A 27,257-nucleotide genomic window follows, 5' to 3' on the forward strand; every position below is an offset into this window, starting at 1 on the left:
ATTGCAAGGAAAGTGAGGCTTTGTCCAAGGTCACCGAGCAAATCAGGGGCAGAAGCCTGGGTGGATGGGCTTAGACTTGGAGTCTGTCCTTAGGGCTCCCCTGTTGCTGCCCACCCCCCGGGTACCAAAGCCCAGGAGAGCTAAAATTGGTGTCTGGGTCCAAATGGAGCTTTGCAGAGACGTCGGCTTGTCACCTGGGAGAAGGCTGGCTCTTGGTCCAGACAGAAGTTTCTCCCTAAGGTAAGGAGGGTGAGGCCCACACGGCGGCTGCAGGGCCTGCCTCCACCCTGCCCAGCCCCTTCGACCCAGCTCCATGGCCCGGGAAGCTCTGCACGCTGCCCCCACCCACCTCGGAGATTAAAGGTCCAGAGAGTCCTGCCGCACCTGCACACTCCAGAGCTCCCAGACATATTGGGACATGGCGTCCCTTACTTTCTCTGGCATCCCAGAGGTAGGTCATAGCTGGGGACCAAATTGTGGAGGGTCTGTGCATGGTGGGGAGCCTGAGGACTGGGTTTGCAGTAAAGAACTCCCAGCCCAGCTCTGCCACTAACCAGAAAGGGGACCTTAGCCAGTTCCTGGTAGGACATTGCCCAGTTCCCTTCATGAACTCAAAGCTGAGCCCTCCAGAGTTCCCAGTGGGAAGACAGCCCACTTCTATTTCTGCCTTGGAGGACCAAGACCAACTTCATGGAGGAACCAAAGGATGAATTTCCTCACATGCCCATTTTACAGATGAAAAACTGAGGACCAGTGAGAAAAATGGCCACATAAGGATACTGGGTAGCCCAGCTGTTCAGACCCAGGATCCCACAACCCCTCCACCACAGGCCTCACCCAGGCTGATCCTAAGCTGGTGGACAAGGACTTGTGTGTGACCTGCTGATCCTGGCAGCTGCTGCCAGTGAGCTGGGACCACATGCCTGAGACCCGCATTCCCTCATTTAACCCCTGCTTGGGTTGCCTCCACACCAGCAGGGACACTTGACGTTTATTGTTTATCGGATAAATAGACGGATGAATCAGTGCAACTCTCCCAGCAGCCCCGGGGCAGGTGCTCTTATTTTACTGCTTTGAGCTACGATTGCACCACAGCACTCCAGCCTGGGTGACAAAGCCAGACCCTGTCTCTAAAAAAAAAAAAACAAAGTCTCGGGTTTGTTCGTTAATTCATTCATTCATGCATGCATCTAGCAGGCACCTAGCATACAACAGCGAGCCCTAGCCAACATCCCGCCCTTGGAGCTCACAGCCTAACGGGGAGGACAGGGCCTGGCTTCAGTGACCCACCTCCTCTTCCAAAGATATTTAGGTAATATCTAATAAGAGTTTTTAAAAAGTCATATATATACACACATAGACAGACAGAGAGAGAGACAAAGAGACAGAACTGGAAAACTGCTCGCCTCCCTGTGCTTAGGTTGGATTTGTCCTTCCCAGTGGGTCCTCCTGCTGGTTCCCCGAACACTCCAGGTCTCTGCCCAGCTTCCCACTCCAGCCCACTCACACTCTGCGCGGAGAAAGGTGTCCGAATGCACCAAGTGTGCTTTCCCCTATCTTGCTTTCCCCTCCCAGTTTTTGATTGTGATATTTTGAAGTCATGGAGGCCTCTTTTGTCTTCCCTCACTGTTTCACCCAGCGGCTTCCAGGCCAGGGCTGTCATTAGGCTGAATTTGTCCTCCTCTGGGGTGGGGGCCAGGGATGGGCCAGGAAAGGGCTGTGGGTGGCAGAGCGCCCTGGGCTTGCCTGCAGGGCCATCGGGCTAGGTCTATCCTGTCTTGCTCAGCACTTTATTAGAGAACAGTTGCCAGGGAGGCACCAGTGTCTGGCAGGCAGACCAGGGAACGTTGTAAACATAAACCAAGTTTGGAAAATGAATCAGTAGGTCCCAAACCAGGTCCCAGGGAACCAGTGTTTGCAGCTACAAAAATGGAAGCGTGGCCTTTCAGCCAGCACTCACCAGCTCCGGGGGCCAGGCGGACCTGGGTTTCCAACTTCAAGCTGCACTGTGACCTTGAGCAAACCCCTAAGGTCTCTGAGCCTGCTGGTCCACTTCTCACTTGGTCTGCCACTCGGATCTCGCCTTCCCTTAGGGCCGCTTCCTTCTGCCCTCTGCCCCCTCCCCTCTCCTCCCCTCCCCTCCTTCACCCTGCCTAGCAGAGGCCTCTGCCTGGGAACCCTCCACCCCCTGGGCTTGGCAGACTGCTAGTGAGCGGTAGGAGGGTCCCTCTCAGGGTGCCTGGGTCCCCAGGGTGGTCCCTAGGGTGGTCCCCAGGGTGAACAGGGGCAGCCCTTAGTGGAAGGGCCCAGGTTGCCCTCCCGCCGTGGGAGGAAAGTACGGCCAACCCGATTTTACAGAGGGGGAGCCCCTGGCTCGTGGTCGCCTAACCAGCAGAGGTGCCTGGCCGGGAGGCTGGGAGCAAGGAGGACCAATCACAAACGCCACAGTAGGTGCGACGTCCAGCTTGTTCTTCCTCTCCGCGGCTGCTTCGAGTCTCTTCTAAACACAGTAGTGTTTTCCCCTTACAGTTTCTCTCACTTGTCTGTGCACAACCCGCTAGGGACCCTCGGACCCGCGCTTCTTGACTCTGAACTGGGTCGGCACCGCAGGCCCAGTCCGGGCAGCAGCAGAGGCCCGAGCCCGGGGTCAGGCGCTCGGCCCCCGCCATAGGTCCGCGGTTGTGGGCGGGGCCATGGCTGTGGGCGGGGCCGTGGCCGTGGGCGGAGCGGAGCGGAGCGGGGCCGCAGGCGGGCATGAGGCGGGGCGGCCGGCGGGCGGGGCGCACGGCGCCTTTTCCCAACTGACTTCCTGCGCCCGCCTGCCGGCTGCCTACCTGCTCCACGCTCCTGCCCGGTATCTGGGGGACCCAGGCGACCCGAGCCCCTGCTTCCGGGCCGAGGTACGCCCCTCCATCCGTCCTAAGGTCGGTCGGGCCGCAGGGAGTGAGTCTTCACCGCGCCCCACCCCGCGCCCGCCCGCGCGCTGGAGGAGCGGCGCGAGCCCAGGCGGAGCGGGTCCCCGCCCCAGGCTCCCGGGTCCCCTCTGCAGGCTGGGGTCGGCGGGGCTCGGGCCTGGACTCGGCTTCCGTCGAGCGGCCCCAGCGGCCTGGGGCCCAGATGGGGAAACTGAGGCTCGAGAGGGAGCGGGCTTGCCAGAGACTCCCCGGCGAGCAGGGGCCTTACCTCCAGGACCCTGGCCTGAGGTCTTTCTCTGGCCCACCGCGGCAGGACTGCTGGGGGCCCGCGGTCACTGGGGCCCGGGCACTGTGCCAAGCGCTTCACAGCCACTCGCGCGCGTCATCCTCATGGGCAGTCCGTGCTGTTCCCCCACCCGACTCCAGCCCCCTTAGTCGAGAACAGGGAGGCTGAGGGAAAGGGGAGTATGACTGGCCCAAGGTCACTGAGCCAGGGAGTGTTGAAGCGCGTTCCCGCCATCCCTGGGGAAGCCAGGCCCCGCCCCCCGGAAGAGTGTACTGCCGGCCCCTCTTTCCCTAGGGGAGCCCCGGCGGGACCGGGTGTGTCCCGGCTGCGCCTCAGGACTTGATGTCTGGCGTACTAGCTGTGGCCCAGGGAAATCCTCCTGTAAGCCCTGCCCATGCACCCTGCCCTCCTGCTGCTGTTCCAGCCCCTGGGCTGGCCTGGGCGCAGTGGGCCCCAGCCCCTCTCCCAAAAATGACAGCTGGAAGCTCCAGCAGAGCACTAAGCCACTGCCACCCTTCTGCCTCCCAGAGCTGCCAGAGCTGCACCTGAGGTCCAGCTGGACTGAGAGAGACCTTGGATCCACATTATCCCGTGGGCAACTGAGGGGAGGCCAGGGCTGCAGGAGTGGGGCCACTGCCCCGGATAAACGCATTCCTTTGCAGGTGTTCCCCGGACCTCAGAGACGCAGGCTCAGAGCCTGACAGCCCTGGGAGAGGAGAGCCTGATTGGCCCAGGCTTGCAGGGGCGCTGCAGGTGCCCACGCTCAGGTGCACCCTCAGCAATGCACCGCAAGAGACTGGCCTTGAGCCTGGGGTTGTGCCTGTTGGCTGGCGCAAGCCTCTGGGTCCTGTGGTGAGTCTTCCCTGTGGAGCTCTCCCTCCCTCCCCACCCGAGATTCCTCCCTGCCTTTGCATGTCAACCCCAAAACCTTGATCCCTTCACGGGATTTCCAGGTCCTACTAACCTCTCATGGCCACCTGTTCCCCAGTCCCAGCCCCAGCAAGACCAAACTGGTTCTGCCTTCTAAATTTTGCCTTCTACTGGCCTTCTGGCTTTTGACCTGCTCTTTCCTCTGCCTGGACCATCGTTCACCTGGTGTTGATGAGGAACTCCTGTTCATGCTCCCAAATTCACCCCCTGTGTCCTGTGAAGCTTCTGGGGCTGCCCTTCACCCTGCTGTTTTTGTAGGGGGGCTGGCATCAAGAATATGCATGCCCCAGGAATGAATGATTGCATGGGTGAATGAATGACTGCATGCAAAGCCCTGTGATACAAGGAATTCCAGGAGACTCTGTTCTCCAAGGTCAGCCAGACCCATAGAATGACAAGGGACCCCCCCAACTACATCATCGGGGGCCTTCACTCCCAATGATGTGTGCCGAGTTTCAGCCTCTGCAGTGGAGTCAACAGGTGTTTCTCCTTCCCAGGGTGTCTGTTGAAAACTGGCTGCCAGTCTCCTATGTCCCCTACTACCTCCCCTGCCCAGAGATCTTGTAAGTACAGATGGGACTAGGGGAGTTGGGGGCCCTGGGGGCTGCTCACAGCTGGGGAGACAGGAGAGTTTTTAAGATCACTTTGTCTGCAGTTCCTGAGTGATAAGCTCATGGTTTTGTTTTTTCTTTTCTTTTTTCATATTATTTATTATTTTTTTAATGAAGAGGGAGTGAGGAGAGGGTTCAATTTCCTTTTTTTTTTTTTTGAGACAGAATCTCACTCTGTCACCTAGGGCAGAGTGCCGTGGCATTATCATAGCTTACTGCAGCCTCAAACTCCTGGGCTCAAGCAATTCTCCTGCCTAAGCCTCCCGAGTAGCTGGGACTACAGGTACACACCACCACGCCCGGCTAATTTTTCTATTTTTAGTACAGACGGGGTCTTGCTCTTGCTCAGGCTGGGCTCAAACTCTTTAGCTCAAGCAATCCTCCTGCCTCAGCCTCCCAGAGTGCTAGGATTATAGGCTTGAGCCGTCGTGCCCAGCCAAGCTCATGGTTCTGATAAATGAGATAGGGTTTAGGTAATTTAAGGGCTGCCACAAATGTGGAGTGAAATCCCCGTTTTACTCTTGGAGCATCCTTGCAGCCCCCTGCATGGTTTGACCTTGGACATGTTGCACAGCTCTGAGCCTCCCTTGCTACATCTGTAAAATGGGATGGTAGAGGTGTCCCACCCAGGCCACTGGAAGCATGGAGTGCACTGTCACCTACAGATGGCCTGGTGTTACTCCGGGGGCATGGTGGGCATTCAAGACACAGTGCTTTTAGGTCTTGACCTTTTTGCTTAATTTTGTGTTAGATGTGGATACAAGGAACAACTTAACATGTGACCAAAGACTTCTTCACATAATGAGTCTGACTTTTTGACAGTTAATAGTAAAGAAATGGATTGGGACAGTCTCAAATGAGCATCTGGCCCCTTGGTCTTTGTTTTTCATGCCAGCTAAACGAAAGTTAAGCCTCTGGATCACAGACTGCTAATTAACTCTGAGGCATGTTTTATTATTACAAATATAGAATATGGTAAACTAGGAAGCCAGAAAATGGAAAAGATGGAAGAAAAAGGAAACCCTCTCAGGTCCCACCTGAGCTGTACTTGGCTTCTCAAGCGTGTCACTGGATTGCCTGTTTGCTGTTCCTTCTAATTGAACAGATTCTCCATTTACATGGTTCTAAAAGCAAAAAGCCTGCTTGCCATTGAAAATGGTGTGATCATACTGTTTTTTGCAATTTTTATCCAGTTTTCCCAGAATGGACTTTATTTCCGTGTGTGTCCCCACTGTTCATGGGCTCCTGCATCTCCTCCCATCCAGGCACTGGCTCATCATTCCTGAGCCCCCTAAACTCCCGCCTTTCCTGCCAGCAACTGCTGGGCACTTAGGTCGTTCCCAGTTCCCCAGGGGCATAACCCTTTTTCCATTTCAAAGATCATTTCACTGAGATATGTCCCCTTCCCGGGCCAGAGGGTATAGGTAGGTTCCAATCCATCTCACTAGGTTGTTTTCCAGAAAGAAGGACCACAGCACGGCAAACACTGGCACTCACGCATACACCTGTGCCTGCACAGTGCCCAGCGAGGCCACCCTGGTATTGTACCTGGGCGAGAGCCGGAAATACTAGGTGTTATAAAACACAGAAATGAAACCCCCTTGCTGAGTTAAGAGATAGGAGATGCGATCCCTGGTTTAAATTTAATTTCTTCGATTACCAGGGAGACCCTCATTCCGCATGTCTTCCCACTGACTTTCTGCTTCTGTGAAATGCTTACTCTGCCACTTCTCTCTTTGGTCTGCTCGTGGCCAAGCATATCTGTTACGCGTTTTTTCTTTCCAGTTTGTCTGTCTTTCAGTTCTACTGAGTTCTGCACCACCATAATATTATTTTTTTAATAGGATGAAGTTGAAAATTTTTGTTTTAGATGGTCAAATCTTCGCCTCTTTTCCTTTGAATTTCTTCTCTTACATTACATTCACTTTCAGTTTCATTACCTTCAGAGGTTTAGAAATGTTAAGTTTCTTTGTTTGCCTGTGGCTCTCCTGTGGCTTTTGTATTCTTGTGTCTGACTCTTGAGTGCAGCTGCAGTGTGTTTGGGCTTGTGGAGAAAAGAGGTTTCCCGCCAGGGAAGCAGACGGGGGCCGCCTGGGGCCAGCATCCCAATGCTGTGTCCCCTTCTCACCCCTGACCACCTGCCAGGACTCCCGTCACTCTCTGAGCAGGGACCTGAAGTACGGCTGCTTGTAAGCAACAAGGGCAGAGGGCCGATGCAATGAATCGGCACTAAAACTTTGTTGATTCAAGAATAGGGACAAATCACAAAAGGACAAAGACTGCATGATCCCACTAAAGTGAGGTGCCCACGAGAGTCAGGTGCACAGAGGCAGAAGTGGAAGAATTGTTCCCAGGGGCTGCGGGAGGGGCAATGGCGAGCTATTGTTTACTGGGGACCCAGTTTCCGTCTGGGATGATGAAAAAGTTCTGGACACGGAGAGTGGTGATGACTGCACGACAGTGTAGATGGATTATACTTAATGCCACTGAACCGTATACATAAAAATGGGTGAATGGCAAATCTTATGTTTTATATATTTTACTACAAATAAAAAGTAGCAAGACTAAAGGTGGGAAAACTCAAGGAGGCCTCAGCCGTCCCATCACATGTGACACATTGAAGCACATGAGTAGCTGGCGGTAACTGTGTCATCAGGTGGCCAGAGCCTTGGGAGCTCCTGCCTTGGGACAGTCAGGCCTCTTCTGAGCCACCTCTGGTGCTGGCTGGGCCTCCCTTCCCCCTCCCCACCCCCCCATAGAAGCACTCTGGAGTGGTTTGATTGTCCCCAGTTTACGGATGAGGGAAGTAAAGCCTGTGGAGTCAAATGTCGGGTGTCTTTCCAGTTGGTGGCAGAGTCAGAGGCGAGCCCAGGGGTATGACCCTGCAGCCCTGCCACCTCCTGCTTCTAGGACTCCCTTCTTACCCCCCACCCCTGGTTTGACCTTTGTTGAAGCCAGGAGACGCTGACCACACGGGCTGCCTGGAGAGACGCGGCCAGGACGCAGCCTTACTGTGCGCTTGCTTCGTGCTGGGCGTGGGCTCAGAGCCGCTTGCTCACATACCTTGTTTAATTGTCACTGCAACTCCGGGGTTCAGGATGGTCGCCCATTTTACAGACGAGGAACAGTGGATGTGTCAGTGCGAGTTCCACTGGAGAGGTAGAACCAGTCAGAGATGGGTAGGCAGGTGGTAGATAGGGAGACAGAGACAGATCTAGCCCCGGGCGTCTGCTTGCGTGATTGCAGGGGGCCAGCCAGGCCGAACCCCCCGGGCACGCTGGGTCTGGTAGGTGGGAGCTGGTGCTGTAGTGCACAGGTAGAATTTCTTTTTCCTTAGGGAGACCTCAGCTCTGTTCCTCAGGCCCACCCAGGGTATCCAGAATAATCTCCTTTACACAAAGCAACTGACAGGTGTTAATCACATGCACAGAATCTTTTCATAGTACCTGGCCAGGTACTACAGCCTGGCCAGGCTGGCTCACAGCTGACCATCACAGGGGCTCACTCAGGTGCAGTGACTCCCCCAGGTCCCTGGGTCACCAGGCCTTTGCAGCTTCTCAAACCTTCTACCCACTGCCACGGTTCTGCAGAGCAACCAGCTTTGGTAGCAAGCGACACTCAGTTCGAATCACAGCCCTGTTGCTCACTCAGTGACCTGGACAGACCCCTCCTGTAGGGGGTGGGGCTCTGGGAAGGACAGGGAGTGCCTGCCCATGGGAGCATCTGAGTCCTCCTGTGTTCTGAACCTCTGCCCTCAGCCCCGCACTGACGGCTTTTTCTTGCCTCTGCCACCAGCAACATGAAGCTGCAGTACAAGGGACAGAAGCCGTTCCAGCCAGTGGCACAGTAAGGAGACTTATTTCCTCCTTTGCACCATGTGGGCGTGGGGGCCGCCTCCCCTCACCACTGGCCCTTCTGGGTTGCAGGTCGCAGTACCCTCAACCCAAGCTGCTGGAGCACGGGTAGGTGTCGTGGAGAGACCTGGAGGTGGGTGAGGGAGGGGGCCAACAGAGCTCTGATTTCTAAGTTGGGGTGATGGAGGTGCCAATGTCAGTGTGGCCTTGGGGCCCAGGTAGTCTGGGACTGTGGAAAGACACAGACTTGGAGTTAGGAACCCGGGCTGTGTGACCTTGGGCAGGTTACTCAACTGCTCTGAGATTTTTCTGTACAGGTGAATAATAATAGTACTCACCACAAGGAGGTTGGAAGACCAGATGAGATGGTATTTGTGACACGTGCATGGTGCTCGCACGTAGCAGGTGCTCAGTGTGTTAAGGACGATAGTGTTTTGTCCTTATCGGTTTTGTCCTTATCGATGGTGCTCGTTTATCAGGCACTCAGCACACACAGGACCCGCCGGGCTCCTGGGACACTCGGTGTGCGTTAACTCCAGGTCCTCCCAGCCCTGCTGGGGGTAACTGCTGGTTTCCCCACTTTCCACATGAGGAAACAAGCCCAGAGACAGGGACGAAGTTACCCTGGGTCCCCCAGCATGAGAGGCAGGGCCGGGATGAGACCCGGGCTTTCACAGGGGAGGGTCTCAGCGCCCACGGCCCCCGTGCCGCCAGGCCCACAGAGCTGCTGACACTCACACCTTGGCTGGCGCCCATCGTGTCCGAGGGGACCTTCAACCCGGAGCTTCTGCAGCACATCTACCAGCCGCTGAACCTGACCATTGGGGTCACGGTGTTCGCCGTGGGGAAGTGAGTAGCAGGCTAGGGTGGGGGAAAGAGGGGGTCTCCCTGAGCTTACAGTCCAGGGGAGAGAGGGCCCTGGTGCTGAGCAGATGGAAAGCACACAGTGGAGTGTCACTGTGGGAGGGGTCTTCCAGGGGGAAGGGGTCTGGCCCTGGCATGGAAGGGTGATGGACACAGCCCAGGGGAGGGAACGGTAGCCTGTATCTGGAGGCCCCCTGCCCCTCCCTGCTTCCCCGGACCCCTCCTCTGCTTTCCTCTCTCTTCCCTGACCCCCTGTAGCCTTTCCTTGAGAAGCTACCACCTGGCAGCTTCCCTCTGGGCCCCTTCCTGGGACTCCTGAGAGAGGGACCATGATGGGACCCCAAGGCCTAAAGCACTTGCCAGGTGATGAATGTCCCACTTGGGGTCAGGTGACACCCTCATCCAATCAGTCATGACCTGGGGACAGGCCCATGCCATCTATTTCCCACTCCATGCCCCAGCATCGGCACAACTCACCTTCCCTACCTGCTTCTCGGCTACTCTCCTCTCTCTGATCCTCAGTGTTCCTGGCTATAGGATGGGCAAACTTAACAGGCAACCTGTGAAGATCAAAGATAATCAGAGTTCCTTAGAATGCTGCCTGGCGCCTAGCAAGTGCTCAGTGTGAGTTAGATTGGTTTATGCACGTTAACAATCACCAGTAAGCATCATTCTTACAACAGTCCCAACGGGATTTTGGGAATTTGACAGATGAGGAGACGAGTGATTTCTTGAGGTAGGGAGCTGGGAAGTGGACCCCAGACCTCATGCCCTGCATGGTGCTGGCACATAGTGGGGACCCGGGCAGTGGCTCTGCTGGGGTAGCAGTGGATGACGGGGTTCTTATCACCAGGTACACCTGCTTCGTCCAACACTTCCTGGAGTCAGCCGAGAAGTTTTTCATGCGTGGGTACCGGGTGCACTACTACGTCTTCACCCATGACCCTGCAGCCATCCCCAGGGTCACGCTGGGCCCCGGCCGGCACCTCAGCATCATCCCCATCCAGGGGCACTCCCACTGGGAGGAGATCTCCATGCGGCGCATGGAGACCATCAGCCTGCACATCGCCAGGAGGGCGCACCAGGAGGTGGACTACCTCTTCTACCTCAATGTGGACATGGTATTCCGGAACCCGTGGGGCCCTGAGACCTTGGGGGACCTGGTGGCTGCCATTCACCCGGGCTACTATGCTGTACCCCGCCAGCAGTTCCCCTACGAGCGCAGGCATATTTCCACTGCCTTTGTGGCAGACGGTGAGGGGGACTTCTATTATGGTGGGGCCGTCTTCGGAGGGCAGGTGGCCAGGGTATATGAGTTCACCAGGGGCTGCCACATGGCCATCCTGGCGGACAAGGCCAATGGCATCATGGCAGCCTGGCAGGAGGAGAGCCACCTGAACCGCCGCTTCATCTCGCACAAGCCGTCCAAGGTGCTGTCCCCCGAGTACCTCTGGGACGACAGGAAGCCCCAGCCGCCCAGCCTGAAGCTGATCCGCTTTTCTACACCGGACAAGGACACCAGCTGGCTGAGGAGCTGACAGTGGAGCCAGGCTACCAGGGATGGGGACCCACAGCCCTGGGGCCAGCTCCCCAGTGCTTCAGTTCGCCAAGCCTTACTGGGAGACCAGCCCTGTCCTGCCCACTCGGTCTGCCAGGAGGACGTGACGGAAAACGGGTGTGGAAAGGCCACTGTACACTGTAAAGGGCGGCGCACAGACACGAGGAAATCACACAGTAATGTGGCATAAAAACAGAAAGGAGGGGAGACGAGACTACCAGGGCGGGCCTGGGCAGGCCTTGCGAGTCCTGCCAGCGTGCCTTGTGCCTTCGGCAGGGCGGGCTCTGCAGTCTCAGCCCATTCAGAGTGGTGCACGCCCTTTTGCTGCGTAGCGCCCTTTAAGTTGCACTTCTAATGCCCTGGTGTGTAGGCGCCCCAGGCCCCTTTTCTCTGGCTGCAGGGGTCTCAGGCACTATGCTGTCCCCCAGTGTTCCTCACTCAGGACCGCTGAGCCCGCCTTTGAAGTTAGCTGGTCCAGACTCCCTCTGGTTCCTCGCACGCCAAGGTGAGCTGCGCTCTCTGGGACGAGCTGCCTCCTTTGTAAGAGGGTTTGGAGCAGTTTTTTTAATAAAGGTGGCACGTCAGGCCCTAACCAGGGTTTTGTTACCAGCACATCTGAGTGTCTTCTGCCGGGCACAGGGGATACAGGCAGACTGGATTTCAAACAACCAAGCGGGGTGGGAATGCGCAGTTACTCTAGAAAATCCGGGCTAAAGCTGGCCTCTGCAGCAGACAGGGTTCATTCCGATTCTTCAGGGAGCCTGGGTGAAGTGGGGGCATGCTGACAGATTTGCTGCACCCCCGCCCGAGTGGAGGGAGGCAGGGCCTGGGGAGCCCCGTGGGCACTTAGGCCCCAAGCACACCTGGGATGTGTCTGTCTGCCTCCCCATATCCAGTGTCGCCCCAGCCCTGCAAGGCCTCTTGTGGGCGTGGGCTCTGAGGCCGCAGTGCGGGCCAGGATTAGAGGGCCTGCGAGGGTGGCTTCTCCAGCCTGGACCCAGAGGGACTCGGAGGCCCATGGTGGTTCTGTCTGCCTGGCCATGCAGGGGTGCCCACTCCCCTGGAGGCAACAGCGTCTTTTCCACAGAAGGAAGGGACCCGGGGTAGGTTGGAGTGTACTCTGTGGTTGCACCAGAGTGGATAGACACCCACCTGACCCCCTAGCAAAGCAAGAGCCGGCCCTGAGTCCACTCTTCCTGCAACCTGTGATTTGGCCAGTGAGAAGGGACAGATCCCAAGAATGTGACCAGTTTGAGGAGACAGACTGGGCTGGAGAGGACTGCAGGTGCTTCCTGGGCAGAGGGGCAAGAAAGGCCCCATGGCCTCTGTGTCCCCAGGAGGGAGCACCTGCCCAAGGCCCTCTGGGCCTGCCCCTGGGGAAGGAGGATTCTGTACTGAAGGAGCCAGCCCTGCCTTCAGGAAGCTTCCGTTTGGAGCAGACTGGCCCCTGGATGTGCAGACCAAGGAAGTGGCTCTAAGGCCTGGGCAGCCTCAGCCTGGCAGAGGAGGAGGTTTCTCCGGCCTCCTCCCCAGTACACACTCGAGGGGTTGCAGTTGCTGACCCATTTTCAACTGAGGGCACTGAGGCTCTGACATGTCATCATATGAGCTTGCCTATGACGTGGCCCAGCTGTGGGTTTAAACCCACGTCACAAGAGCTGCTTTTGACCCAAAAGCTGTGCTTTGTGCAGGAACCCCAAGGAGGTGGCCTCTGAGCCCAGCCCTGAAGATGAGTCCGTGGAGGGGGTGAGGGGAGGGGCACTGCTGCAGGGGGCTCTGAGGGGCAAGGGCTTGGCGGGGTGCGGGAAGCACAGCTCCAGGAGGCTGGAGTTGGGGTGTGAGGTGCGCACTAAGGAGGGCCTCGGGACCAGATCACATGGGGCTCTGAAGGTCAGGCAAGGAGGCAGGGGGTCACGGGCAGGACTGTCCCAGCAGGGAGATGAAGGTGCCTAAAGTGCTGGACTCAGGGGGTCCCCAGGCTGGGGAGGCCCCAAGAAAGGAGGAAGTCTTTGATGACCTGCGCCAGGATGTGTGACAGGAAGAGCAGTGATGCTGGGGACCCACCCATGGTCGGGGTCACTTGGTCACTTGGAGCCCTGTGGCCTGGGGCGTGGTGCCTCCGCTCAGGCATAAAATGGGGCAAAATCCCTGAGGGCAGGGGGCTCTCTAATAACAGTGACCACCCAACACTGGCTCAGCCCCTGTTGTGGGGCCCCAGGCTCCCTGTGGCCCCTCCTACACCAGCCAGGGGCGCAGCCAGGGACAGGCTGGACCTTGGGGAAGACAAGGAGGGGGCTGGGGAGGAGGAGGGGAGGGGTGACCTGACTTCCCTACCCCGGCTCGGTGTCTGCTGTCGCCCCATGTTCCCTGACTCCAGCCATCCACTCAAGTCCTGCAGGTGGCATGGGGGTACCTAGGTGACACGATGATGGTACATATTTGGTGACGCCCACGTCTCCAGGCTCTTCACGCCCTCGCGGCCCAGCAGCCCCCGCCTAGCTGGAGTGAGGGTGGCTCTAGGTCCTAGGCGGCTGGGGAGGACAGAGCAGGAGGCTGAGGCAGAGGGACACGTGAGATCGGCCGCGCGGAGCACTTAGTGCGTGAGCGCGGCGAGACGGGTCACGTGCACGCGCTGCTCGCGGTCCCGCGCAGGCCCCGTGTGCGCGCCCGGCCGTGAACTGCAGGCTCGCGGGGTCCGCCCGCGTCCGGGAGGGAGGCTCGAGCGCGCCCCCGAGCTCGCGTGGCGGGCCCGCCCCTCACACCTGCGGGCGGGCTGGGGCGGGGTCGCGGCTGTCCCCGCCCCCCGGCCCGAGCCCCGGGAGCCGGGGCGGAACCGAGCGGCGGGCCCGAGCGGCCGGCGGCGCGGCGCAGACAATGGGAGCGGCGCGGGCGGCGGCGGCGCGGGCCGCGGAGCCCCGGGCCCGGCGGGGACCGGAGGCCGCGCCATGAGCCCCGCAGCCGGGCGCCCCCCTGCGCCGCGCGCGGGCCGAGGCGAGCGGCCACTGCGAGCCCCGGGCCCCGCCCTGGGGCTGGCGATGCGCTGCCAAGGCTGAGGATGATGGTAGATTGCCAGGTGAGTGCCCCGCCCGGCCCCGGGCGCCCTCCCGCCGTTGGGGGTGGAGGGAGGACCGCATGCCCCCGCCCACACCCCACCCAGCGGGGAGGGCGCCCGGCGCCGCGTCCACGCTCAGCGCTCGCTTACGCAGTTCCGTGTCGGACCCCTTCTGGTACAGTAGGGAAACTGAGGCCAGGAGCGAGGCAAGCACTGGCCCGGGGCACATGAGGTGGGCAGAGTCCAGAGGAGAAGGGAGGGTTCCGGCCTCCTAGGCCAGAGCTCAATCCTGGGGACCACCATCAGTGATGGTGGGCTCTTTGGGCATCCCCACGCACGCACAGGCGCACACAAACCACGCGCTTCCTAGCGATGAGAGGAGGACTGGACAGTGGGGAGGTGACAAGGGGGAAAGAAGAGAGAGGCTGGAGACAGCTCTGCCACGGTGGGGGCAACCCAGTCTCCTAGCAACCTGCCCGGGACCCACAGCTGGGGCGGGGAGACATGCCAGGCTGCTGGGCAGGGGAGCCCCAAGGTCCCCAGGGTCTGCCTGCGCGGGGGCCATCCCCAGGGCAGCTTCCAGAGGACAGGGCGGGGGTCCTGCGTCCAGCACTCTGGGCACCTGGAACTAGGCTGAGCTTCCCTCCTTAGCATGGTGGGGGCTGAAGGAGAGAAGGCCTCAGTTTCCTCCTCTGCAAATTGGGGTGCTTGGCCTTGGTGACCCCAGGGGCCCCCCAGGCTCATGGACGTGTGTGTTGGCCTGATTCTCCACTGATGACTCACTGCCCACTGAGGTCCTTGGAAAAGACTTTCTCCTCCCTGGAGCTCCCTCTGAGCAGAGAGCAGCCTGGGGTTTGGGGGACGGAGGACCTGGGGTGGTGCAGAGCCTGGCAGAGCACTGAGCCACTCCTCTGGTCCAGGGACAAGACTGTCCTTGTTGGAGCCTCGGGGTCCTCATGTGAAGTGGGGTGGCAGTCATTGCCCTGTTGGGGTGAGGAGTCCTCATGGGTGAAGTGGACACCCAAGGGCCATCAGAGGGAAATAGGGGAGCAAGGGAGGCTTCTGGCGTTCCTTGACTCACTACTGGAGCCTGCAGGTCCCGCTCCTTTGCCCCCCTGGGCCCCGGGAGAGCTGCTACCTTGACAACACCCAAACAAAGGTGTGTGTTTTGTTTTCTGTTTCCTGTCTGGGGCTGCAGTGCTAGCTCTGGCCACCAGGGGCGGCAGTGCCCGCTGTGCTCCGTGGAGCAGCTGGAGGCAGGGGAGAGCCCCAGGGTCGCCGTGGGGTCCCCTGCCTCCGCCCAGCGAGCACCTCCCCTTGCTAGCATCGGTCTGCGGGCGTGAGCTGCTCTGCGGTGGGGAGGGGGCTCCGATGTCCTTTCATCTTTGCATTCAGCACCTGTGCCTGCACGCGCCCTGGGGGCTTCCGTGCCAGTTCTGGGCGGGGCTCTGGAGTTGAACTCGGGCCCTGCCCCCCGGGGCCAGGGGCTGCGGGGGAGGTGAACAAAGCACAGAGCAAACACCTGTAAGAAAGAGGAAGGGCTGTTGTGAAAATAAAGCCAGGCACTGGGGTGCCTCAGCGGGGTCTGAGAGGTCGCCCTGAGATGACATTTATGCTGTGACCAGAAGGACAAGGGAAGGCCAGCCCTGCACAAGTCTGGGAACAGTGTGCCAGGAGAAAGCTCGGGGTGGCAGAGACAGACCGGAGGTAGAAGGGAGGCCAGTGTGGCTGGAGAGAGCTAGGGGTGGGGAGAGCAGACCCCAGGGCCTAGGGACCATGCTGGGGACTGTGCTGGTGACCATGGCTGAGCGGCAGCATCTCCCCGACTCACAGCGTCCAACAGAGGAGGACTATCCACAGTTCCTGCTGGGGCTGTGGTCTCAGCTGAGGTGGGACTGGGCAGGACCCATGTCCCAGTCACTCACACCTGAGGGGCAGGGTTCCTCTGTGACTGTTGGCCAGGCCTCTGCTGGCTCTCTGCCATGTGAGCCTCAGTGCGGCAGCTCAGAACTTGCTTCCCCAGAGCGAGGGATGTGGGGGGGGGGGACACAGCAAGCAAGCTCGACAGAAGTCACAGTTGGTCGTGAGGCTGGCACTTTTGCTGTATTCTGTTGGTGGGAAGCCAGGCACTCCGTCCAGCCCACCTGGGGGAGGCACTTGGGTCTCAGTCCAAACACAGCAGGAAGCCTTCGGAAAGTTTACGCCACAGGGGCCGGTACCTGATTTTTGCTTGATTTTCAACCCCCTCGTGGTGCAGACGAGGACATGAGGCCAAGAGGGGAAGTGGTTTTCCCTAATCCTAGCCCCAGAGCCCGGGCCTGTTTTGACTGGGATTCCGTGCCACGCCTCTCCCCTTCTTGTAACTTCCATCTCTAAATTGGTGCGTTAGGGAGCAGGTCTTACAGACACTATCTCACATACACGTGGTGATGTCCCTAGGAAGGAGGAGCTGGCGTGCTCCCCATTGTGCATGTGGGGAGATGGGCGCCGGGGGAGGGGGACGCTGACTAGTCCAGGGTCACAGACCTGGAAAGAGGGAGGAGCTAGATGACCCAAATGACTTTAACTCTCTGAGCCTCATCCGGGGAGTGTGGGGACCCAGAGGTTGGCCATCCCAGCTTACAGGGTGGCTGTGAGCAGCTGGAAGCTCCTGCCTTGCCCCCGCACCTGCCGTCACCCTCCCCACTTCCTTTAACCCCCAGCACTGCTCTCCCTTGACTTTTATCAGTGTCTGAATATGGCGAAGTAGCAAAGGGGGGATGTGTCCGTTGACGCAGTTGGTGCACTTTCCTGGGCCCAGGCCATGCCAGAGGAGGCAATATTGACAGTCCGGAAAGTTGTCAGGGGAAGGGGCGGTGTTCGTCTGGGGAGTGGGTGGGTGCAGAGATTGATTCTGGCAGGAGGTGTCCTGTGCTCAGGGATGTTGGAGGAGGGGAGGTGTGATGGTGGCGAAGAGGGGGATGGTCGGGCCAGTATTGATCATAGGCTGTCCTAAGGCTGCTGTAACGAAGCACCCCAAACCGGGTGACTCTCAGTTCTAGAGGCCAGAAGTCTAAAATCAAGTTGTCAACGGGGCCCATGCTCTCTCTGAAGGCTCTAGGAGAAGATCTTTCTTTGCTTCTTCCAACTTCGGGTGGTTGGCCAGGCACAGTGGCTCATGCCCATAATCCTAGCACTTTGGGAGGCTGAGGCAGGAGAACTGTTTGAGGCCAGGAGTGTGAGACCAACTTCTGGTGGTTCCGGCAACCCTTAGCTTGTCTTGTGGACCCATCACTCCAAACTCTGCCATCGTATTCATGTGGCCACCTCTGTGTATTGTGTCCCGATTTTCCGTTATTTAAGGACACCAGTCATTAGATTAAGGTCCACCCTAATCCAGTATGACCTCATGTTAATCACCTCTGCAAAGACCCTATTTCCAAATAAGGTCTTATTCACAGGTGCCAGGAGTATTTTGGGGGGGACACAGTTCACCCCATAACAGGAATATTGGGAATGATTTGCCTCCCAAAGGCCAGGTACCCAAGTGTCCTCAGGGACTGGGGGAGCAGTTGGGGGGTCTGGGGGTGTGGCAGGATCTCAGCCCCAGCTGGGGGATGGGGGCTGAGTGGAGCCTGCTCCCTGGCCTGGCGCATTCTGGCGGCAGGTGGCGCTGTACCCTCCCGCGCTCCCCAGCGCTGGGCTGTGCCCTGCAGACAAAGGTCTCGCATTCTAGTTTCTAGATGACACACGACTGTAAACAGGCCAGGAGCACACTCATTTCATAGGTGACATGCACTGAAGGAAATCAAATTAGGCGGGACCGAGGGGTGGTGACTGGGTGACAACTTTGCATTGGAGGTTGGGGGGCTCGTTGAGGAGGTGACAGATGGCTGATGAGGAAGACTGCGTATTGCAGAGCAGGTGTTGGGAACAGAGAGGAAGGCAAGGGTGAGTGGTAGGGGGCCAGGACTCTGCATTTGGTTTCATTCCTCACCTGCAAGCTGAGCCAGCCCTGTCCGTGGCGCTGCAGCTAGATTACACCTGTGGCTTCCAAACAGCTCTCCTGTTACCGCAGGGCGGCCCAGGTCTGGGGCACACGGAAGGCAGCCGTGGGCACGGGTGGCTGGCCGTGTAGGTCGTGACTTTAGGGGTCCTTTCCCCAAAGAGACCTGCCTGGAGGGGGAGCAGTGCCAGCCAGGCCGGCCTTGCTGCACCTGGCGGGCCCAGCACGGCCCCTTAGATGCTCCTGTGATATACAACGGGGGTGGGGCAGCGTGGGGCTGAGGAGCAGGAGTCCTGGTTCCCCGCCATGGAGTGGCAGATGTCAGCAAGGGGGAGTGGAGGCCATTCCTCACTCTGTCCCCCCCACCCCGACACTTCTGAATCCCACAAGGCCTTTTCCACCACCTTGGCCACCGAGCTGCCAGGACCATCCCTGAGGCCTTGGTCCTCAACAGCCGGTTCAGCGATGGATTCGCAGAGCAGATGTTCATGCAGGGCCTCAGTATGCCCGGCCTGTGCTGGGCACCCAGCCCCTCGGAGCACCTTGGCTCCTCTCTGAGGGGTCGGGACCGTAGGGAGGAGCAGGAGCAGGGGTGTGGGGTGCACAGCTGGCCTCGTGGAGAGGGCTCAGACTGGGAGCCTGGGGACCTGGCTTCAGTGGCCGCTCTGCCATCAGCAGCCTTGGGCCGTGTTCCGCAGAGTCCCTCCCAGGCCACTCCCAAGCCTCTGCCTTGGGCTGCAGAGAGCCTGGTGATGACAGCCAGCCAGAAGCCCCTTCTGTGTCCCTGGCCTTGTGCAGCACTGTCCCATGGTATCTGCCCAACACTCTGGAAGATAAATGCCACTGCCAATCCCACTTCTGGGTGGGGAAACTGAGGCACTGGAAGGAGAAGGGACTCCCACAGCTATAGAGTAACAAGTCTAGCAGGGACACATCCCTGTGTGCAGACAAGCCTGGGAGGAGCCGGGCCCCAGGGCTGGGACCAAATTCCTTCCAGCTACAGTGGCTTCCACTGTCAGGGCTGGGCTGGACGGGGCTGGGCAGGGCTGGAGGCCCAGGTGGTGGTTAACGGCGGGAAGGAGACATAAACACAGCTAATGAGCCCCTGCCATGTCTCCCCACTCTAATGAAGGCCTTGGACTCTGGTCTCTGTGTTTTGGGGGGGTTCTTGGTTTTTGAGCCTCAGTCTTCTATCAGGGGAGAGGTGGGTGGGCCCCCGTGGGGGTTGGAGGTGAGCTTAGAACCCTCCATGCCCCTCCCAGGTCAGCCAAGCCAGGGTGAGCAGGTGGGGAGGAAAGGGCATGGGAAGCATTGTGGCATCCCCCTAAAAATGACAAGCCCAGAAGAAGGGAGAGTTTCCATGGCAACCCAGAACAGTTGCTTGGCAACTGCAGGCCCCCAAAATACTTGCCTGCAGGAAGGCTCAGGGCTGGGGCTTTTCAGTGGCTCACCCCCCTCACCTGCAAGGGCACCCACCCACCCCTGGCCCTAAAAGAAGACAGTGAGGCTCAAAAACCAAGAACCCTGAGAAAATGCAGAGCCGGAGTCCAAGGCCCTCATTGGCGCAGGGAGAGCAATGGGCCTGAGCTGCTGAGCTTGCTTCGGTTCTCCTCATGTGGGTCCACCCCCAGCCCGAGACAGGACCCAGCAGCCCCCACCCCCTGGATCCTTCCTGAGGGAAGCCCCGTCCACTTCCCCCTGCCTCACCCCACCCTGCCAGCCACCTGGCATCAGGCCAGGCCCCTAGCAACAGAGGCCACTTCCTGGATACCTGAGTGGGAGTTCACAGTGGCAGAATGTCACAAGACGTAGGGTCGAAGGCACAGTGGGGCCCAGTGCCAGCTGGGGTTGGGGGCAGGCATGGGGCCTGTGCTCTGCCCCCCTTCCCCCTGCAACCATGGGCTCCCTGGGCCTGGACCAAGGTGTGGCTGGGGTGGGTAGAGCCCCTGCAGCAGGACTGTGGCTCTGGGCCAACTTGGATACCTACTAGCTGTGTGACCTTAGCATGTCCCTTCTCACTGGCCTCAGTGTCCCCATCTGTGACCCATCTACCCCTCTGCCTGTGTGTTCACCATTCAATGCATAAACATTGCCCTGTGAATTATGTGTCCTCCTGGGGCCTTTGGGCAGGAGGGTGAGGGGGCCAGGAACAGGCCAGCTGCTGCCCGGCCCCTCCACCCACTGCATCCATCTCCCGACTTCAGGTGAGAGAAGTGGCATCAGTTAAGTGCACTGGCTCTGGAGCAGGACACCTAGGTTTGAGTTCCAGCACGGTGCTTATTACTGGGTGTCCCAGAATGTGCACAAAACCCCTCTGAGCCAGCTGCCTGCCCCAGGTGCCGTGAGGATGTGAGGAAATCCTGCCCTCAGGGCTCCCTTCGGGCCTGCTTTAGTTTGTAGGCGCCCCCACTGCACCCCAGGACACAGGGGAGGGGTGCTGAGGACACAGAGGAGGGTTGTCTGGCCTGGAGGGAGTGAGGTGAGGGAGCCCCTGACCCCAGGAAAGGGCCACGCAGCAGGATGGAGGAGGGAGGGCAGGTACGGGCCAGACTGCCCCACAGGTTGGACTTTGGGGCAGGAAGGGTGTGAAGCCCAGCTGCCGTCAGGTGTTCTCTCTGGGGATGGCAGTGAGGGGTGGGACTATTGGTGATCACCCCCCAGGGGTTTCCCGGTGCCCCTAGGGAGCCAGGATTCTAGTCTGACCACAATGATTTGCTCACTGTGACCTTGAACCATAACTTCACTCCCCCCACAGCCTCCCTTGCCCCACCTTGTCAAATGAGGAAAGGCTGTGCCCACCCCCAGAGTTGGGAGAGGCTCTCTCAGCACCCCCTGCCCTGTGCCAGGCGCCGGCTTCAATTTGCAGGCAGCTCAGTAGTTCCAGTGGCCCCCCGGGACTCTGCCCACCAACCCAGTGGAGCTGGGCGTGGGCAGCGAGGAGCTAGGGCCAGCAGTGGTGCTAGTGAAGGGGCGAGGGGCACAGACAGGCACGGGCCCTACAGCAGCTGCCCGAGTTCACGCTGGACACCACCAGACTAGGTGAAGAAAAGGGGAACAAAGGTGCGGAGCAAAGCCTGCCCCTGCCCCCACCCCCACCTTCTGCACTGCTGTGGCCTCTTCTCCCTGCCGGGTGGGTGCACAACTGGCCAAATGAGGCTGCTCAGCCCTCTCAGGCAGGATTGGAGGGGACCAGGGTCCACCCCTGGCTGGAGGGCACCCTGGCTCTGTCCTTTCTGGGTGGGGATCCGAAATCGGTTCCCCTGGGGAGGACACCAGGCCTCTTCTCTGACACCGCCTGCCATTCCAGGTGTGCCCATCTGACCTTTGTGTACCAGGTGCAGGGGGAGGGGAGGGGGCCTGTCCAGCTGAGAGAAAGGACCCTTGGCCTAGTGGGTGGCCCTGAGTCCAGGAACTTCCCCACCTCTCCCACCCCATCCCTCTTGGGACTTCACCTGGACCCCAGGTGTCTGTCCCTTCTGGGACAGACACCCTGTAAATGTCAATTCAAAACTGGGAGGGTGAGAATGTGGGTGTGGGCGGAGGGTATTTAAGCGCTTGGGGCTGCCCCAGCCTGAAAGGAGCCCGTTCAAAGGGATTCTTGGTCCCACCCTGCTGCTGCTGGGCTGTGGCTGGAGGGAGGGGGACCATGTCGTGAGCTGATTGCACACCTGATTAGCTTGATCATCTGCCTTGATGATCACCAAGAACTGCAGTGCCGAGGTCAGGGCTGCTTGCCTAGAGGTCAAAGGGGAGAAAGAAGCCTGGGGGCCAGGTGGGGGGCCAGGCTGGAAGGTTCCTTAGCTCCTCTATACTGCTCTGTGCCTCCCTGGCCTGGTGGGTGAACTTAGGGACGCAGAGGTGTGTCTCTGTGTGTCTAAAGCCTCTGGTACCACACAACAGGCCCTCCGCAGGTGGCAGGCAATGTCGGTTTTCCTCCTTTTCCTCCATGGAAGGCAGACGGCTGGATGGCCCACCCGCCAGGACTGCCCTTGGGGACCTGCACTGCAGGCAGGGGTGGGGGTCGGGCAAACACTTGTGGGCCCTGAGTTGAAGGCACAAGTTTTTCCAGATGGGGAGAGAAACTGAGTAAATTGCCTGGGCCATATGGGAGCCCCACCTGGGCCCCCTCCTCCCTGAGGCCAGTCTCCAGGCCCTTGACGGTGGGGTGCTGGGGCTGGGGGCAAGCAGGTAGTGCCAGTGTGGAAGGCTGAGCTGGCAGCACCGTCTCCCTGGCCCCCTGGGCCCTGGCAGCGGACACTTGCAATTCTTCTAGATTCCAAGTGGAGTTTCCTTCCCAGCCGCTGGGGCCAGGAAATCCCTGCCCGGAGCACGTGCCACCTCCTCCCCTCCTTACAGCCCTGCCAGCACCAGGCACACTGGCCCTGAGGGAGTGCACTCACCGGGTCTGTGGCGCTGGGTGGCCCTTATTGTCTGGCAGACGTAGGGTGTAGGGCATACATGCGTAGGGTACAGGGCATACATGCGGGCCTTGGGCCTGCAGGGGTGGGGCTGTCTGCTGTCCTGTGATTTGGTATTGTGTGTGCGTACATGCTTGTGTGTGTGTGTCTTGGGAGCATCTCTCTGCTTTTGGGTGACCTTCTGTGCCAGTGGGTGTGACAAGCCTGAATTTGGCTAAGTGAGGACATATGTGAAGGGATGCATGTCGCTGCGTGTGGGGACATGTGACTGGTACGTGGGAGAGGGAGAGCACATTGTCACAAGGTATGTGTGAGTATGTTTGCATCTTGTCTTTTCAAAGCACCAGGCCCGAGCCTTGACCACCAGGAGCCCTGAGTGTCCAGGGTCCGGCTCTCGACCTCAGGGTGTCAGTTTTCTCGTCTGTTGCTGGGTAGACCGCTGTGCCCGCTCACAGGCTTGCGGTGGCTGCCCGGTGCTCAGCACGCTGCCCGGCACACCCAGTTGCTCTATTGCCTGACAGTGGCATGGAGACCTGGCAGCTCTTGGAGGGTGCCCGGGCAGGGGAGGACACCTGCTGCCTTGCTGTCCCTTTGTCGGGCATCCCAGGTGTGAGCAGCTGGAGGCAGAGAGGAGAGGCCCTTGAGCCTTGTTTCTGAAGGAGAAACCAAGGAAGGGGCAAAGTCCAGGGGTTGACTGGGACAATGGGTGGCAAGAGGATCAGACAAGGCAGTGTCACTGGGCCCCAGGGTCCTGGAGTCCCAAGGCATTGTGCCCAACACTGCCCCAGTCTGGGAGAACTTCGTTGCGGTAAAAGGACTGTGGGAAAGAGGGCAGAGGGTACCAGCCCCGCCGCCTCCCAACAGCCAGCTGGAGCCCTGTCCCCTCTCAGAGGCCAGGGCCACTCAGGAGGTCCCTCTGAAAGGGCAGCCCCACTGCCCACGCCGTCAGCCTCCTCAGGCAGGCAGCAGGCCGGTGGCAGCACCGAGCACACTGTGTCCCTGGCACGACAGGCAGCCTTCCACATCACAAGGGCCCGTTTGTCCTGATTCCCCTGGCCCAGAGTATCGGGTGACCAGGGCCTGCTGGGCACAGGGGCCTGACTGTGGGCTCAGTCGCCATCCCCCAGCCTCACCAGGCCTGGCTGTGCCTTGGGAGGGGCTTCGCTGCCTGCACCAGAGCAGCCTCTGTTACCTGAGGAGAGAGACCCGTTCCCCAAGACTGTTCCTGGGCCAGAAGTTTAGGAAGGAGAAAGTCCCCTCGGTTGAACCAAAGCCAACCTGGCTGCCCACCTCCCCCTCCGCAGTCCCGGGGCAGGATGGCTTCTGGGAACCTCTGGGCCCTGCTTCCCAGAAAGCCTGGCTGCCTCCTTCCTGCCGCTCCCCGCCCGGGCTTGCCGCCGCCTCCGCACTCAGGAAAGCGCTAGTGGGAGCCAGGTGAGCAGACACAGCCACCCCTCCCGCTCCTCCCCGCTTCTCCACCTCCTCCAGGAAGCTTTCCTGGTCATCTCCCCACAGGGAACTCTAAACATCTGAGTCCAGAAACTTGGAAGCTGCAGGAACAGTCTGGACGATTGAGTCCACTTGTTCGTGCAGGTATGTTTGGGGCACCCACTGCGTGCCTGGTGCTCTTCTGGGCCCGATCTGTCAGGGAACAGAGTCCCTGCTCTCAAGGAGCTTATGTTCCAACTCCCCTCTCCTTCCGACTTTACAAAGAGGGAAGGGACGCCTGGGTTAGAATGCCCACGCTCTTTCTGCTCGTGTGGCACTGTGTTTGCGTGCACATGTGTGTATACATGAGTGGCGTGTCCACCCATTTACCTGTTAGCAGCTGCGAAGACTCACAATGGGCCCGGCATCCTCCCGGCGCTTGGGTACGGAAGGGTGAGCAGGACAGCGTGGCTGCTCCCCTGGAGCGTAAAGCCCGTGGCGGGGCATGAAACGGAGAGTGTTTCAGTGTCCCTCCTTTGGGTCATTACCTGGGCTGTCCCCTCAGCTCACCTGGCCTGTTTGCAATTGCAGCACCTCCCACCCCAGCACACCTGGTACTCCCTTACTGTTCTTTTCCTTCTACATCATTTTCACCTTCAAACACTATTTTACCTAGTAAGCCCCAAGACCAGAGGTGGTTTTTTGTCTGTTTTGTCCCCGGTATATCTCGGGTACCTGAACAGTGCCTGGCACCTAGTAAGTGCTCAGTGATTTCGTGTGGGCTGGCTGTGTGAACGCCGTGGTCGTGTCCTGGGGCCCCTGTGTGGCCTGCAGCCAGGACAGGCTGCCAACTCTGTTACTGATCCTCGCCTGCTTAGTTAGAGACGGTGCTCAGCAACCTCTGTAGCAATTTGACATTGCTGCGACATTTTGGTTGTATTTTACAAAACTATCAGCCAGCCCTGAATTAAAACCGAGAACCACCGATTCTTCCCCACAGAGTCCTAGTCTACCTTGAGATACCGTTTTTGAACATGTGGCTTGCGCCAGTTCTTCCCATCAATATTTCACTTTCCCACGTGGTCTTTCTGCGGCAGAGATCGTCTTCGTTTATGAGCCAGGACCCAGGCTCAGCAAGGAAAAGGATCCTGCTCGGCTTCACCCGCCAGAAAGGGACAGGCCCGGCTTTGGCCCCAGACTCCAGCCCTAAGCCCACAGCTGCTGCTCTGATCCTGCCGTTGGATGTTGGGCTCCCTGTGGAGCCGGACCTGGGGGCAGGCCGGCAGGGGAGGAGCTGTCTCCTGCTGCAGTGGGAGGGGAGCCGGGCCCTTGGCAGTGCTGGATCCTGCTGGGCTCTCAGCCAGCAGGGGCGGCTGGGCGGGGCCTGGATTCTCAGATCCTCAGCTTCTTGGCAACCTGCATGACTCAGTGGGCCGGTGAAAGGGGCCGGCAGGCAGGCAGCCAGTGCAGGGGAGCCCTGCGGTGGGTGAATCAGCCCCCGCTGAGTTACTGTGCTGCCTGGGGTGGGGCCAAGCCTCATCTGCCAAAATAAGCTCAGCCCTCTTTGCCTTTCTTTCCCAACCCCGGCCCACCTTCCACCCACCTCGGCAGGTGCATCCTGCAGGTCCCTGGGTCTCCCCAGCCTAGAGCAGGGGAACAGGCCTCACTCTGAGTCTCTGCCCACCCCCATCGGCCCTCCTGTGAAACCGGGGCCACTGAGGTACTTGCCCTGGCCTTAGAAGGGCACCACAGTGATAAAATCACCATTGATTCTGTGACAAGCTGGGAGTTTTCAGGAAGGAACAGCTGGGAGCAGCAGCCCCAAAGCCAGACAGCGTTGGAAGCCCTGCTCTGCTGTGTGGCTTTCGTGATTTTTGTGCCATCTTCAAACTTCTGTCCCCAAGCTCACCTGCGAAACCTGCCTCTCACATCGTACGGATGAAGTAATACCCACACTGGCACATCAGTGCATAGTGGAAATGTTGGGGGGTTGTTGACTCCAGTTTAGGCACCGGGTTGGGGACAGCAGTGATCAGGGAAATGCAAGTCGGGATCCCCAGCCTGGGTCTCATTCAGGGGACAGACTACTCACCCTGGTGATGTGGACCTGGCAGCCTCAAGTCTGCCTGTGCTGCCAAGAACAAATCTTGTGATCGTTAACCTGGCACAGAGCAGAGAAAAGCAAGCAGCCCTGTGGGCCAGGTAGGCCTGGGCGTACACTTGGCCTTGGCACTGACACGCTGTGTGACCTCAGGCAAGTTTGCCCTCCCTGAGCCTTGATTTTCTGTTTTGCAACAGAGATAATAACTGTGGCTTCATCTGTCTGGCAGGTGCTGCATGGGAAAGTGCTTTGTGCCCACTGAGGGGTGCTGAAGGTAGGGCCAGCCTGGGCCCTGCGGGATGAAGGGGCATTAGGAGCTGTCCTGCCTCCCAGGCTTCTAAATGTGGGCAAGCATCGCCTTTGGGCTGCAGGGTGTTTACAGGGCCCCAGTCCCTGGGAGTCTCCTCGTCAGAGCCAGGGAGGGAGGGGACGCCAGGCACAGATACACCACGGACCCAGACCTGCGCCCTTGTCCAGGCTCCAGGGCGTGGCTGTCTCAGGCATGGCTACAGCGCCATCCCCACCCGGCAGAGCCGGCCATGAATGTGTGTTGAGTGACTTGATGATGGGGCTCAGGTTCCCAGAAACAATGGGAGGAGAGCTGGGCCATCCCCCCAGCAGGATCCCAGTCAGGTCAGCAGCAGGAAAGAGGAGCAAAAGCCGGGCCACAGCCTCTCCTGTCTGCTTCCTGGACAGGATGTTGTGCCTAGTAAACAGCTTCCAGAGGAGTCACCACTCTAGCTCTGAGTCACAGGTCCTAGCGACAGCCACAGGTTGTTTATAAACAATGGGCCTCACGCCCAGCCAGGGCCTGCCACCACCTAGAGCGGGTGATAGCCCCCGCCCCAGAAGTGGGACACAGCAAGCTCCCCGAGGAACACCTTCCTCCGCCAAAGGGCTTGCGTCTGGCCCAGGGGGCGTGTGTTCGCACCTGCGCTTGCATGCATGCCCGAGTTGCGTTTTGCGAGTCTGGGCTTGTGTATCGCTGGCCAGGTGTGTTATCCCAGGCCACCTGGTGTGGTGGGCAGAGCACTGTGGAACCGTTGTCCGGTCACATGACCTGGTGTCCTGGGAGAAGTATGGGGTCGGGGCTGTGTGAGCCTCGTGCACAGGAGGTGCATAGGAAATGGTTGTGCTGTTTCTGGTCCTCGGTAGGCCCAGCCCCTGCGGCAGCCAGGGTGGGCAGTGGGGTGGGTGGGGGAGGTTGGTGGCAGGTGGAGCTCCCCGACTGCCGTCATGCCCAGCCCCCGGAGCC

General features: G+C 59.3%; 2 protein-coding genes across 4 annotated transcripts in view; both read left to right on the forward strand.

Annotated features, from left to right (window-relative positions):
- The first annotated feature begins 2,797 nt into the window (after positions 1 to 2,797).
- GBGT1 (globoside alpha-1,3-N-acetylgalactosaminyltransferase 1 (FORS blood group)) lies at positions 2,798 to 11,630 on the forward strand. Of its 2 annotated transcripts, XM_045563665.1 has the most exons (7): positions 2,798 to 2,900; positions 3,864 to 4,053; positions 4,629 to 4,694; positions 8,538 to 8,588; positions 8,669 to 8,704; positions 9,311 to 9,445; positions 10,314 to 11,630. In XM_045563665.1, exons 2-7 carry the CDS (start codon positions 3,983 to 3,985, stop codon positions 10,996 to 10,998), a joined length of 1,044 nt encoding a protein of 347 aa, XP_045419621.1. In that variant the 5' UTR covers positions 2,798 to 2,900; positions 3,864 to 3,982; the 3' UTR covers positions 10,999 to 11,630. The 2 variants fall into 2 exon arrangements, with proteins under 2 accessions (XP_045419621.1, XP_045419622.1); XM_045563666.1 differs by lacking the exon at positions 4,629 to 4,694.
- Positions 11,631 to 13,857: 2,227 nt separating this feature from the next.
- Positions 13,858 to 27,257, forward strand: part of RALGDS (ral guanine nucleotide dissociation stimulator) — a 43,178-nt gene continuing 29,778 nt past the window's right edge. Inside the window, exon 1 of one of the 2 annotated variants that reach the window (XM_045563662.1) lies at positions 13,858 to 14,091. In XM_045563662.1, coding sequence (XP_045419618.1) covers positions 14,074 to 14,091 — 18 coding nt within the window. In that variant the 5' untranslated portion in view covers positions 13,858 to 14,073. The remainder of the gene's footprint in view (positions 14,092 to 27,257) is intronic. The other variant, XM_045563663.1, reaches the window with a different exon arrangement.

This window comes from Lemur catta, chromosome 10 (assembly GCF_020740605.2).
Source record: "Lemur catta isolate mLemCat1 chromosome 10, mLemCat1.pri, whole genome shotgun sequence".
NCBI lineage: Eukaryota > Metazoa > Chordata > Mammalia > Primates > Lemuridae > Lemur > Lemur catta.

Coding starts and splice junctions, on each gene's coding strand:
- GBGT1 (XM_045563665.1), top strand. CDS start 3,983: ATGCACCGCAAGAGACTGGCCTTGAGCCTGGGGTTGTGCCTGTTGGCT. Junction 4,695..8,537: donor CTCCCCTGCCCAGAGATCTT/GTAAGTACAGAT, acceptor CTCTGCCACCAG/CAACATGAAGCTGCAGTACA. Junction 8,589..8,668: donor CCGTTCCAGCCAGTGGCACA/GTAAGGAGACTT, acceptor TCTGGGTTGCAG/GTCGCAGTACCCTCAACCCA.